The 14,055-nt window shown below is 52.0% G+C and overlaps 1 protein-coding gene across 3 annotated transcripts in view; it reads right to left on the bottom strand.

Annotated features, from left to right (window-relative positions):
* Positions 1–14,055, bottom strand: part of NWD1 (NACHT and WD repeat domain containing 1) — a 63,297-nt gene that overhangs the window by 38,541 nt on the left and 10,701 nt on the right. For all 3 annotated transcript variants that reach the window (XM_059160383.1, XM_059160385.1, XM_059160384.1), the window contains 3 exons: positions 11,344–11,641; positions 4,541–5,813; positions 42–245 (listed from right to left, as the gene is read on the bottom strand). In XM_059160383.1, coding sequence (XP_059016366.1) covers positions 42–245; positions 4,541–5,813; positions 11,344–11,641 — 1,775 coding nt within the window. The remainder of the gene's footprint in view (positions 1–41; positions 246–4,540; positions 5,814–11,343; positions 11,642–14,055) is intronic.

Raw genomic sequence — 14,055 nt, 5'->3', positions numbered from 1 at the left:
TCCCAGAAGCCCAGAGGGCCCTTCCACCATGTCGGACCCACCTGTGGGCGATGGCCAGGAGCGTGAAGCCGTCCACGGGCCGACGGGCCAAGCAGTGACCCAAGTCCCGGCGGAGCCTCACCCACATCAAGGGTGGGAAACGCAACAGCTCCTTGCTGGGCGGGGTCCAGTCCTGGTACACCGCCTGCAGGACCTCGTCATCCAGGGACAGGACGTCCTTCAGCTCTGCCTCTGAGAGCCCATGCCTGTGGGGAGGAGGGGTGGGCACTGGGACACACTGCGTCTCCTGAGGTCGGAGGGCGCAGACACCCAGGGACGGGGAGACGTGGCCAGCCACACAGCATCCTGCCCGTCCCCAAAGGGTCTGCCCTGAGGGTCAGCATTCAGACCCAGTTACAGCCATGCCCATCGAGTACGTTCTTCCTGCTCTTTCCTTCAACACACACACCTGCAGAGCCGTGAATCAGCCTCTCCCCAGCCTCACCTGAGTCAGGCAGCTCAGGGAGGGAGACAGGAAGTAACTTAGAAAAATAATGCAGATGCCACCTGTGCCCACCCGAGCCTCACCCGTGTTTCCAGGCCCCAGAAAGGACAGAGCGAGAGAAGGGAAGCAGCCCTAAAGGGGAGGGGTGGTGACATTTCGGTGCTGGATCGCAAGGGACTTCTTAAAACCTAAGAGCATCGGACTGGAAACACTGGATTTGCCTGCATCTTTCATCCGGATGGACCACAATCGTAGCGCCCTTCGGGGCAGGGGAGGGAGGGAGGCTGGCTTCTGTGGGCAACCTGCGTATGGTGTTCAACTCTGACGTGGACGGGAATCTTCATTTTGATCGGAAGACCCGCCACCGACATTTAGAACATCTGCTCTCACTGCTTTCTAGTGTATAACGCAGTGGGTGCCCCCCAGGGGCTCTTCTGTGACATCAGTCATCTTGGACGATCCCAGCTATAATATCACGGTTTTCTCCAAACCGGAATTCCTGGGAACCACCTGCCAGCACCCCTGTGTGGTCCTGTGCCTCCTCAAAAACCCCCTCCTTCAGGATAGAATTCTTTCCTGCTCTTCGACACACCCTCGGCACAAATCAAGCTTGGGTCCCCTCCTTTCCCGCTCAGGTTCAGTGACTCGTCCATCCCACCGGCTGCAGGTGGAACAATCCAGCAGGCTTGCGGGAGGAAGCCCAGGAAGCTGAAGTCCCACAATTCCCCGGCATCGGGGCTCTGTACAGGGCCCTCTAGGGAGGAGCCAGGCCAGTCCATTCATTCTCAGAGAAGCAGATGCCGGGTCTTGGGAGGTCAATGGCTCATCAGACCTTTAGCAGGTTTGTTTAGACATTATTCATGGAGTGGCGTCTCTCTGCGCGTCTCCGTGCAAGTCACCGTGCGGACTCCTGAGGGACAGAGAGGTAGACCCCTGTGAAGCTTATCTTCTCATCCGCAGAGGCAGGCAGGAAATAACAGAAGAAGAGCACGAAGAAGCCAGGTGATACCAACGACGAGGAAGAAGATAAACCACGTCCCACGGAAAAGAGCTACAAGGTCGGGGGGAGGGAGCTGGCGAGAGACGGTTCTTGGAAGATGTGAGTCCCTCCGAGAAGGTGTCACCGCTGCTGGGACTGGGTGGGAGGGAAGGGACCAGCATGAGATCTGGGGCCGGGGAGCTCCCAGCATGGGGTAGAAGGCAGCCAGGTCCAGTCGGGCTTGGTAAGGAGGCTGGATACTTTTCTCAGAGTGATGGAAGTCACTGGATGGCTTAATAAGGTCAGGAACCGAGTCAGATTTATGATTTGAAAATCTCCCTCCAGACAGGTGTTCCGACCATAGCTTGTACACACATCTTCAGAGCAACATCATTCACAATAGCCAAAAGGTGGCAACAGTCCAAACGTCCATGAACGCATGCGCGGATAAACCAAACCCTCTGCTATGGACTGAGTATGTGTCTCCCCCAAATCCACAGGCTGAAGTCCTGATCCCTAAGGTGATGGTGTCAGGAGGTAGGGCCTTTGGGAGGTGGTTAGGTCATCAAAGTGGAATCTCATGGGTGGGCTTAGTACCTCGGGGAGCTTCCTTATCCCTTCTGTCATGTGAGGACACAGCAAAGATGCCCATTTATGAACAAGGGAGCGAGCTCTCACCAGACACTGTATTTGCCAGCACCTTGACCTTGGACTCCCTAGCCTTCCAGAGAGATAAATTGTGTATAAGCACCCACCCCACACACTTTATGGTGTTTTTGTTACAGCAGCTCAAATGGACTAAGGCAGGGGTGTATCCATACAATGGAATATTCTTTGGCCGCAGAAAGAAACAAAGTTGGGACACACAGTGCAACACAGATCAGCCTGGCAAACAGTAGCTAAGTGAAAGAGATCTGTCATAAAATACCTCACAGTGTATGATAAACTTGAAACGTTTAGAGCAGGATCCAAAAAGCCACAAAGTAGGTTAATGGTTGCCAGGCGCTGGATAGAGAAGCAGGGGACAGCCCAAGGCACGCTCCTCCGCTCAGCCTCCTGTACCGCTGACATTTGGGGTCGGATCACCCTTCGCAGTGGGGACCGTTCTGTGCATTGTAGGGCTTTTAGCAGCATCCCTGGTCTCTGCTCACTAGATGCCAGCAGCATCACCCCCAAGCTGCAACAACTGAAAATGTCCCTGGACCTGGCCAAGTGACCCCTGGGCGCAGACCCTCCCCAGGCAAGAACCACTGGCCTAGAAGGACTCAGACCTGCCCCGAGAGCTGGGGCACCATCCCAGTGCACAGACTGCGTGGGGACGCATGATGTCTTTCCTGGAACCTGAGGTACCTCACCACCCCTGCATGGTCCCTCCCTAAACCACCTGCCATGCCGGTCCCTGGGATGGCTGCTCAAACACCCTGCAAGGCCCTCGGCTTTACTCATTGGACCAGACATAGGACCAAGGAGGTCGATTATTTGTGTCTCTCTAGATTTTGGAATCAGGAATCAAGAAGGATCCAGTAGGATGGTGCCAGGTCTCTGAAATGGGAGTGAATGATGCCAGTAGAAGCTTGAGGCAAGTAGAACAAAGGAAGAGTCCAGAACCGAAGCCAATGGGCAGAGAGGACCCAGAGGGCCAGAGGATGAGAAACTGTCCTGATTCTCATGGCTTTCTGGTTCCCATGACAACCCACCTCCTCCATGTGGATTGCATCAGGGTTGGCCTGAAGGTCCACCCCTTCCCCCTGGAACATTCCACAGTCCGTCTTTGTAATCTTACAAAACTCAGGCCCAGCCTTTCCTCTGGGGGCACCGGTCACAAAATCTAGGCTATGGCGTCCGATCTGGGGTATGCCGCCCTGGAGTTAGCAGTTGGGTGGGTGGTCCTGGATTCCCTGAGCTCTTCCCATGGCCTTGACACAAAGCCCTTACTTCTTACACACTAGCATGTCTGTGCCTGACAAAAAGAAACAAAAAGCCACTCTCCCTGGTCTGATCACCACCATCCTGACTGACACAGGGCAGAGGACAAAGGTCTGGAAGAAAAACCTGCCCGTGAAACCGGAACGAGGCAAAACCAGCTAGCCCAGCATTTCTGATGATGGGCTTGAGTGCTGGTTCTGCAGCGGTGTGTCTGCGAATTAGCCTCCATCCCACCCTCCTGGGGGTCCAGAGTCTGGCTGCTGGGTGTGTGATGGACCCACTCCTCTCTCCTGCTCCTTATTTCTCACTCATCTGTGTCCCTCCCCACCATCTCTGAGCGGTAGCTCCTCACCATCATGACGTCACAGTGCGCCACCCTGAGGCTTTCTCTGGGCTGAGCAGCGGGTCTAAGTATTCAGTCCTTCAAGCTCTAGACACACACTGAAGTTGGATTTTCCTATTTGCTTTTTTGCTGATTCCCACGCGACAAGATTGGGATGAAGTGTAGATGTGCACTGGTGGACGATCCTTCAGAGGATGTGGCTTTAAAAGGGTTTTTCTGAGCTCTCCCCATAGGATGGCGTATTAAATACAGAGCGGAGCTGGCAGATTTACGACGGGAAAAAAAAAAAAAAAAAATCCGTGCCCAAGAAGGGCTGAGCGTCACTCAGGTTCAACCCAAATGTGATCACGAGGAAATATCAGACCAAGCCCGACGGAGGGGCACTCTACAAACTGCCCCCAGCCCGGGTGAAGGTGACCTTGTCTGAGAACCATCTTGAGAGGGGCAGTCAGCGCATGTGGAGCTCCTGCTGGAGTACCGCGGGCCCTGAGCCGGGGAGTGGCGTCCTTACAAGAGGAAATGGACAGGAAGGCCCACAGGGAGGAGGAGGCCACAGGACGGGCAGAGGCAGGGGCAGGAGGGGTGTGTCTCCTGGCCAAGGGTTGCTGGCAACGCCAGAAATGAAGAGAAAAGCCTAGACCAGTGTCCCCTCTGGCGCCTTCAGAGGGAGTGTGGCCCCGCCGACGCCGCGACTTCAGACTCTGGCCTCCAGGACTATGAGACAGGACGTTTCTGTCCCGGGGCCCTGAGGGGCATGCGCACGCATTCTGTCCCAGTTATAAAGAGGGTGTAGACAACAGAGACTTACCGGGAAGAAGCGAGGTAGCCCAGCACGTGGGCCACCAGGAGCTGCCCGTGCGTCTGCTCCAGGCGGGCGCACAGCTGGTGCATGGCTTCCTCCGCCGTGGAGCCCAGGGGGGCCGGGACGGTGAAGGAGGCCCATTTCCGGGCCTCCTCGAAGGCCAGCCGCAGCCGCCCTGGGTGGCCACACTCTGGGAGGCTGGCCCAGACCAGCTCCCTCTGCTCCGGGCTCAGCGTCCTCCTCGAGGCTGCCAGCAGGGTCTGGATCATCTCTTGCCCTTGGTTTCCAGAGAGGGGTTTCACCTCCCAGAAGGCCTCTGCGTCTGTCAGTGTCCGTCGCAGGGTGTCTAGAACCCCCTGTTGCCCCGAGCAGGCTGAGAGGATGAGGTGAACCCTCGGCGGGCATGTAGAGGGCAGCCAGGGGACCCTCCGGGCCCGGCAGATGGAATCCATGTCATCCATGGAGTCCAGCAGGATCACCAGGGACTCAAAGTTTCGGCAGGAGACAGTGTGGAGGAGGGTGTGGAAAAGCTGGACCACCCTGGCATGGGCCTCCAGGACCTGGGCCGGGGGCAGGGGCAGCCCGTAGGCCAGGCAGAGCTGGAAACAGAGGCTCGGGAGCAGGCCCCGGGCATCGGAGCTCATCTGTGACATCCCCAGAAGCCGCAGGACGGTCACCGTCTTGCGGCCAAGCAGTCCTGAAGTTTGCTCTGCCAGCTTGCACATCAGAGCTGTCTTCCCGATGCCTGGGGGTCCAAAAAGCACCAGGGGTGAGTGAGGATGGCTGTCGCTCTGCCGGAGCCGCTTCCCTAGCTGGGCCAGGAGCTCCTGGCGCCCACAAAAGGTCCGGGTGGCCTCGGCGCTCAGCGCCATGTGGTGGTGGATCTCCTGGTAGAGCCACGCCAGCTCCTGCCGGCTGGCCTCCAGCTCCCGGAGGTGCTCGAGGACCTGGTGGTTAGCCCTGGCCACAAACTGCTCCCCCAGCTCCTTCAGGTACCGAGCACGAGTCTTGTTTTTGGGGTTCACCAGGTCTCGGCTCCATGGCAGGTGGTGGGTCTTGAGGACTCCAGGTTGGGTGTCAGCAATGCGTCCCTTGAGGCCACCGAGAAGGTTCTGGGCATCCATGTCCAGGCAGCCATCTGCGAGCCGGTCCACCATCTTGAGGGCGCAGTCGTCCAGGATGTGCTTGTTGAGGTCTTGGATCTCTCTCAGGAAGACGGTTGCCCCCTGGTCTCCGTCCGTCAAGCTCAGCAGGCCCCGGTCTATCTCCCATTCGATGACTGTAAAAGTTGGGGGGGGGGATGGGAAAAGAGTGTTGTCATCACTGTGTGCTCAGCGACTGGAATGAAGACACTTGAAAGACATATTTGGGAGGTAGGGACTCTAGTTCTCCCACTTAATGTGTTCTGGAGTCACCTCGGCATAACCACAGCTGATATGCAAACAAATGCACTCAAGTGTGTTCCAATAAAACTTTATTAACAAAAACATGCAGTGGGCCGGATTTGGCCAGAGGACTACAGTTTGCCAGAGTCTCCTGGGGGTGGGAGGTGGTGCTCAAAAAACCCACACGGCTGGGCTCTGCCTCCAGGAGTTCTGATTCAGCAGGTGTGTGGGGGGCCCATGAGTTTGCATTTCCAAAAACTCCTCAGGTGATGCTGAGGCTTCTGGTCCAGGGACTGGGCCAAGAATAGCCCTGATTTAGCTATTATTAATCAAAGAGACCTTGGTATAGGCAGCACAGAGGTCGTATGTGAGAAGAAGCCCCATCATAAAACATACCATCAAATTCAAAAAGTTAAATACGGAGTTTCCATAGGAATTCCACTCTAGGTATGGACCCCAAAGAGCTGAAAACATAGGCAAACAGTTATGTGTGGACCCAAATTCACAGCAGTACAATCCATGGTAGCCCAGAGATGGAAACAACCCAACAGTCCCTCAAATGATGAGCGGATAAACACAATGTGATCTATTCCCTACGAGTGACTAGTACTCAGCCATAAAAAGGAAAGTAGCCTTGATTCATGCTACAGCATACATGAACCTTGGAAACATCGTGCTGAATGAAAGAAGCCAGACATAGGAGGCCCCACCCTCTCTGGTTCCATGTACATGAAACGTTTAGAACAGGCAAAGCCATAGAGACAGAATGCAGACTGGTAGTTGCGGGCGGCTGGGGGAAAGGGAGGGAGAGTGGCCGTTAATGAATCCAGAAATTCTCTGGGGGTGATGGAAAGGTTCTGGAACTAGATAGAGGTAGTGATTGCACAACATCATAAATGCATGAAATGCCACCGAAGCATTTATTTTAAAATGGTTAATTGCATGTCATGTGAATTTCACTTCAATTAAAAAAAAAATCCAGTGTTGTCGGTTTTGGGTGCCTCCGTCATCACACATTCCTTCAACAAACATTTACTGAGCCCCCACTTGTGCCAGTCTCTGCTCTCCATACTGGGGCATCTAGCAGTGAGAAAAATGCCCAAAGGTCCCTGTTGCCTTTGTGGAGTAGTTGTTCGGGTCTTAGTGAATAAATGGACAGACAGCAGAAGAGAGTATCTGCCTGTCCTGGGCAGAGTAGGGCAAGCAGGGCATTTGAGGCCACGGAAAGTTGCTTTGAAGGCATGGAGGCCAGGGAGAAAGGTTTTTTTTGTTGTTGTTTTTTTTTAAGATTTTATTTATTTATTTGACAGAGATCACAAGTGGGGAGAGAGGCAGGCAGAAGGCAGGGGAGGAAGCAGGCTCCCCACTGAGCAGAAAGCCTGACACGGGGCTCGATCCCAGGACTCTGGGATCATGACCTGAGCTGAAGGCAGAGGCTTTAACCCACTGAGCCACCCAGGCACTCCCAAGGAGAAAGTTTTTAATGAGCCCAGAGGCTGAGAGCAAAGATCAGCACACTTTTCTGCAAAAGGTCAGATAGTGAATATTTTAGGTGTGCCAGGTCAAATGGTCTCCGTTACAGCTTTTCAACTCTGCTGCTGTAGCGTGGAAACAGCCATAGACAACATGCAAACTAATATGTGGAGTGTGTTCCAATAAAACTTTATTTATGAAAACAAGCGGTGGGCCGAATTTTGCCTTTGGGCCCTGGTGGGCTGACCCCTGTCCCAAAGCATGAAGCGGCTGCCCTGAGGACCTGTATTTTCCAGAGCAGACACTGATTTCTCCTTGGAGGCCACTGTTTTGAAATAGCAGCCAGACCTGAGGAGTTATTTTTTAAGCTGCCCTGGGCTCAGCAGAGGCTCCCAGGTCTCTGGAGCTGAGTGAGTCAGGCTCCCTCGGAGACAGGATTTGGTCTCAGAGCCAGAGATAAGGGCCACTGAAAAGCCTTCCTTGGAGTGACACCACACCCCTCTCAGGCCCTTGGATGGAAATCAGGGATAAAGGCAACTAAGAGTCCTGACTTAGGATCCTTCTAGAACACAGCTCGGCATTAATCAATGCAAGACCATCTACTCTGCCCCTGTGACCAAGGTCACAGGTCTAGGTGACCTTGGTCAAATCACTGCATCTCTCTGAGCCAGTTTACTCTCCCGTAACTTGGGTATCCTAGCTTAACCATTTTTTGTTTTGCTTTGTTTTCAAGATTTTATTTATTTGTCAGAGAGAAAGAGAGCACAAGCAAGGGGAGCAGCGTGTAGAGGGAGAAGCAAGCTCCCTGCTGAGCAAAGAGCCCGGTGCTGGGACTTGATCCTAGAACCCCGGGATCATGACCCGACCCGAAGGCAGATGCCCAGCGGACTGAGACACCCAGGGTCCCTGTCCTAGTTTAACCTTGATGAGACAGCTGGCAGGATCTTCTATGAAACGGTGCTTGTGGAAAGCTGAGCTTGATATGCGGAAGGAACAAAGCCAATCTCCAAAGGTTGTAGACTGTGTGATCCCATTCTATAACATCATGAAATAATAAATTATAGGGATGGAAACGGATTACTGGTTGCCAGGAGCTGGGGACAGAAGGGAGGGCCGGGTGTGACCCTAAAAGGGTAGTGGGGGAGTGTCTTTGCAGTGAGGAAATAGCCCCATGTACGAACTGTGGCAGTTATCTGAAGCTACACAGGTGTGAAAATTGCACACATGCAAATGCAGGTTTGTAAAAGTGATGCTTTGTCTGGGGCGCCTGGGTGGCTCAGTCCGTTAAGCGTCTGCCTTTGGCTCAGGTCATAATCCCAGGGTCCTGGGGCCGAGTCCTGCATCAGGCTCCCTGTTCCTTGGAGAACCTGCTTCTCCCTCTGCCTTTCTTTCTCTCCCTCTTATGAATAAATTAATAAGATCTTTAAAAAAAAAAAAGTGATACTTCGGTTGTCACAATGTCCACTTTTTGGTTGTACTATCGTACTTTAGTTTTGCAAGATGCTACCTTTGGGAGAAACCGGGTGAATGATACATGGAATTATGGAATTACTTCCTACCTTTTTTTTTTCCTTGCAACTTCCTGTGACTCTCTATTTCCAAATAAAATGGCTGAAAAGAAGAAAATTGAAAATCGGACCTGGAGATAGGCTCTGAAGACACTGTTGCTAGCATGGCTTTGTGCTTTCTGCTACTTTTACAAGTTTCTGTTTGTTCTTTCAAGTGGGAATTCTTTTTGTTTAAATCTTTTTATTTTGAGAGAAAGAGAGGGAAAGAGCACAGGAGATGGGCAGAGGGAGAGAGAGAGAGAGAATCTCAAGCAGTCTCTGTGTTGAGTGCAGAGCCTGCATAGGGCTCGATTTCAAGACCTTGAGATCATGACCTGAGCTGTAATCACAAGTCGGATGCTTAACTGACTGTGCCACCCAGGCGCTGCTCAGGTAGGAATTCTTAATGGGCTAAGTCTGATCGTATAGATCATGGCTGGGACTAGATCACAGGATAAGATCCCCACAGCAACTCCATGATGTACTACCTCGGACTGGTTCCATTTTACACATGAGGAAACTGAGGTTCTGAACCTGCCAGAAGTCAGTACAGCCAGGAAAGGGCAAGACTGACCAGCAAGTCCAGGTCCATCCCAAAGCACAGACCCCAGACGCTGACTCCAGTCCCAATGGCAGATATCGCCGTGAAAGCAATTAGCACAAGTCACAGAGCAAGATGTAACAACGTGGTAAGCACTTAATAAATGGGAGCCATTAACATTATTAGTCAGATAGACCCTGTATTCAAAATTGATATGTCACTCGTCGTCTTAACCGAAGTACTGGGTTAGCCTCTCCTGGGATGTCAGGTGGGCATCAGGTAACCCTGATGTGATGGGATACGGAAGGAACTTCACCTCCACGGTCTTCCTCCCAAAACGTACAGCCCCCTCCAAGCATGAGGGGAGAAAACACCAGACAAGCCCAGACTGAGGGACATTCTGCAAAGGTTGTGGCCAGCGCTCCTCAAAATGGTCAAAGTCATGAAAAACAGGGAAAGGTTGAGACACTGTCACAGTGGAACCCGAGATGTGACAACTAAGCTTGTGTGAGAACCTGGAAGGGATCCTGGGGCAGAAAAACATTAACGGGAAAACCCATGGACTCTCAGTAAAGGCTGGAGTCTAGTTACTCGTCATGGGCTGATGTTAATTTCTTACTTCCGGCAAATGCACTGTGGTCACATAGGATGTTAATTTCTCTGTGTGAAGAACATACAGAGACTCTGTACTTTGTGCAAATCTAAAATTAGCCTCAAATAAAAAGCTGATTTTTAAAAATTGATATGTCATGACTAGAATTAATATATATAATAGATAATAATCAACATATTTTAGTACAATTGAAATCCTATTGGCATAAATTACTACATTGCATATCTTGAAACACATCAATATGTTTAGTATGTTCATAATATAAATCCATATATTTAATATGTGGACCAAATAAGTTCATGTTTTTAATATCTTTGGTAAGAGAAATTCATATGTTATAGTTTTGGTGCTATAAATGGGCATATCTGATACTACCAAACCCGTGAGTGATCATGATCTGTTTCTTGCTGGCAGGAAGCAGTGGGGAAATGGCTTGACAACATTGCCATTTTTTTTTTTAAAGATTGATTCATTGATTTTAGAAAGAGAGAGAGAGAGAACATGAGCTGGCGGAGGGACAGAGGGAGAAAAGCAGGCTCCACGCTCAGCACGTAGCCCGACACGGGGTTTGATCTCAACACCTCGTGATCATGACCCCAGCTGAAACCAAGAGTCGGACCAGCTGAGCAATCCAGGCACCCTGGAAACATTGCATTTTTAGAAAAATCTTTCTGGTAGCCAGTGTGGGGGATTGAAGAACCAGAGGTTGAGGCTAGAGGTGGGAGGTAAGAGGCCAGATGGGAGCTGGGTGATGGACTCTGGTCAAATCCCCATTCCCCACCTCAGGTGAAGGAGACCCCTTCTTGTGCCTCAGTTTCCACCTCTGAGGCAGGGGCAGGGAGGCTGGAGGACTCAATGTCCCCAGCAGGGGCTGGCTCCCGGGCTGAACATAAGGTGACCCCTGTTCCAGTTTTTCCTGGACTATCTGGGTTTAACCCTAAAAGTCCCGGACAAACCAGGATAGTGGTCATCTTAGAAGCCTTCCCCCAGGGCCAGGAGTCTCCCAGGGAGAAGAGGAGAGGGAGCTGGAGGGGGAGAGAAAAGGAGGGTCCTACGAGACAGACAATTAACCGGGACATGGCTGAACTCTGGGATCAGGACAATACCCTCGTGCAGAACCAGGGACCCAGGAGCTGGGCTGGGCTAGCATTTACAGAAGGGCAGGCTATGGCATTTGGACAGTATGCGATGTGGGTATTCGAATGCTTGGCGTTTCCTGTGGACCCTGAGGGGGGTCCCGGCAGCCTCACCTGACCAGTGGTAGCGGACCCACTGCTCCTGGGTGATGAGGCCCAGCCTCCGAGCCTCCTGGGCTCCAGAGCGCAGCACAGAGGTCAGTGTGGCCTCTTCGGGCCCACGGGCCTCTGTGGCGCCTAGCGCCTGCAGCAGGTAGGTGGGCGGCACTGAGTTCTCGTCCCTACGGAAGCGTCGAGCCACCAGCTCCAAGTCCCGTGGCCTGGAGGTCAGCTGGGTTCTCAGAGCTTCCCACTCCTTCTCCTCGATCAGCGTGGGGACTGGACAGGGGCCGTACTGGTCACCTAAGAGGGCCTGGCAGAGAGAGGGGGCACAGGTTCAAATCTTGGCTTGGGTGCTTAGCTCTATGACCCTCAGTGAGAGGTCCTGAGCCCCCAACATGCCACATTGATGGGTACATTAAGAAGTTCAGGCTAGAGCCTCAGAGCACCTGCGTGTGAAGGTCCCTGAGAGCAAGGGACATCGGACAGGTGCATTTTGAATCTGATCATACCTAAGCATCAAGGAATCTTTTGCTGGGAAAACCCTTCATGGAAACCAAATGATGGGCCCCAAAGATAGCCAACCCTAATCCCTGGCCTCTGTGAACATACCTTATATGGAAAAGGGTTGTGATGGTTATTTTTAGGTGTCAGTTTCCCTGGGATGAGGGAAGCCCAGATTGCTGGTTGAGTATGCTTTCTGAATGTGCCTATGACAGTGTCTCTGGAGTGAGGTGGACGGCCCTCCCCGAGGCAGGGGACACCATCCAATCCCCAAAAGGACCCAAAAAACCAAACCCAAACCAAACCAAACCAAAATGAAAGTGAGGAACGATGAATTCCCTCTCTCTGCTTGAGCTGAGACATACGTGGTCACCCGCGCTTGGCCATCAGCGCTCTGGTTCTCGGTATTTGGGACTCAGGTCAGGACTTGCATCTCCAGCCCCCCGATTATCAGGCCCTATAACTGAATGACACCTGCATTTTGGGTTCTCCAGCTTATAGACGGAAGATGGTGGAACTTCTTGGCCTCCATTAATGATGTGAGCCAATTCCTGTCACAAATCTCCTCTTATGTCTCTCTATAGATCCTCTCAGTTTTCTCTGAAGAACCATGACTAGCACCAAGGTCTTTGCAGATGTGTTTAAGTGAAGAATTTTGAGCTGGGGAGATTATCTTGTATTATTGGAACCCTAAATGCAACCCCAAGGTTCCTTAACAAGAAAAGGGCAGAGGAAGAGAAAAGCTACAGTTTCTCATATGTAGGCACTGGCTTGTCTCAGAAATAAAGCCACGGCAAGAGCTAAGGCCTCCATTGGCCCACCTCAAATCTCATGCTATGATGTGGTCCCCGGGGGCAGGTAGGTCTCAAAGATACAGGGTGGACCCTGCTTTTATTTAGATTTAAGGACTGAGCTGAAGAATAAGACATGAGAAAAGATGCACCGGTCAGAGTGCTTTTCAGACAGAGGGGACAGCACATGCAAAGGTCCTGTGGCAGGAAGTGATTCCAAAGAGCTAGAGCAGGAAAGCGGAGTGAGGGAGGGGCTTGAAGAGGGGGCAGTGGTGAAACATAAAGCCATCCCTGTGTTCGCTTTGGCAGCACATATACTAAAATTGGAACAAAACAGAAGGTCATCCCCGTGGGCAAGATTTTGTGGGGACTGGGGGTGATAAGGTCATAAGTATTGGTCTTTTTTTTTTTTTTTTTTTTTTTTTTTTAAGATTCTAGTCTTAATGCTAAGAACCTAGGAGGCTGTCTCTCTGCCCCAACAGAAGATACAAACTAGAATGCTAGAGAATTAGGCTAGAGGAGGTCTAGGACCCCGAGCCTGACATCTTGAGTTTCATCATAAAATGGAAGTAATCACCCTTCCCCTCTTCACTGGCTTGTAGCAGAATATTCTAGGGGTGTGCACTGAGGAAACCTGGATGCACGGAGCCTGTGATGATGGAAGGTTGAACACAAGGCCACTCTCTGGGGGCCTTTCTCAGAGCGTCGGTCTTGGCGCAGTGAGGGAAGTTAGAGAAACCTGCCGACCACAAACCACAGATCTTAGGAGGGAGACAAGGTGGAAAGTGTTCCTGCCTGAGGCACCAGAGCAAGAAGAGAAGAGCTTGAAAGAAAAAGGTCAGGAGCCATCAGGAGCAACTCTCTGGAGACGTTGGAGATGCAGGGGACCCAGGAGAGCCAGAACCTCTAAAGGAAGTCCCTGGGGAGCCGTCCTCTGCTACTCATGCTGCCTAATGACTTATTTACCAGAGAGATGCCTCTCCAAGGGCTGCAGCACAGCTCTGATCTCCACGGGAAGACCCTCCACTCGGAGCCACTGAAGGAGAAGGATGCCGTGACCATCGGGGGACAGAGGGGAGATGCCTGGTTCAAGAACAAAGCAGGAAGCTGGTAGAGGTCAGCCGCAGCCCAAGGAGCCCTTCTGGAAGGACAAGCAAGGTCCCTGGGCCAGTCGGGCCTGGGGGAAGCTCGGAGATCATCATCCTGTCCCCCATGCCACCTGGAAGCTGCGTTGTGCTTTTCACTGCCTGCAATTTGGGTTGCAAAATCGAATTCCTCCTGGAGTTCCTTTCTTCCCCATCGTCCATTTTTCTTTAGAAAATTTCTTTTCTTCCTTTTTTTTTTTTTTTTAAACTACAAAATGATCAATCGTCGGGCTCATTTGGAAAACTAAATTGGAAGGTTGGGTGGGTAAGGGAATGCACGAAGGAGA

The sequence above is a fragment of the Mustela lutreola genome, chromosome 2, assembly GCF_030435805.1.
Source record: "Mustela lutreola isolate mMusLut2 chromosome 2, mMusLut2.pri, whole genome shotgun sequence".
Classification (NCBI taxonomy): Eukaryota; Metazoa; Chordata; class Mammalia; order Carnivora; family Mustelidae; genus Mustela; species Mustela lutreola.
The sequence above is the reverse complement of the archived record's forward strand: the minus strand, read 5'-3'. Positions and strand labels throughout refer to the sequence as shown.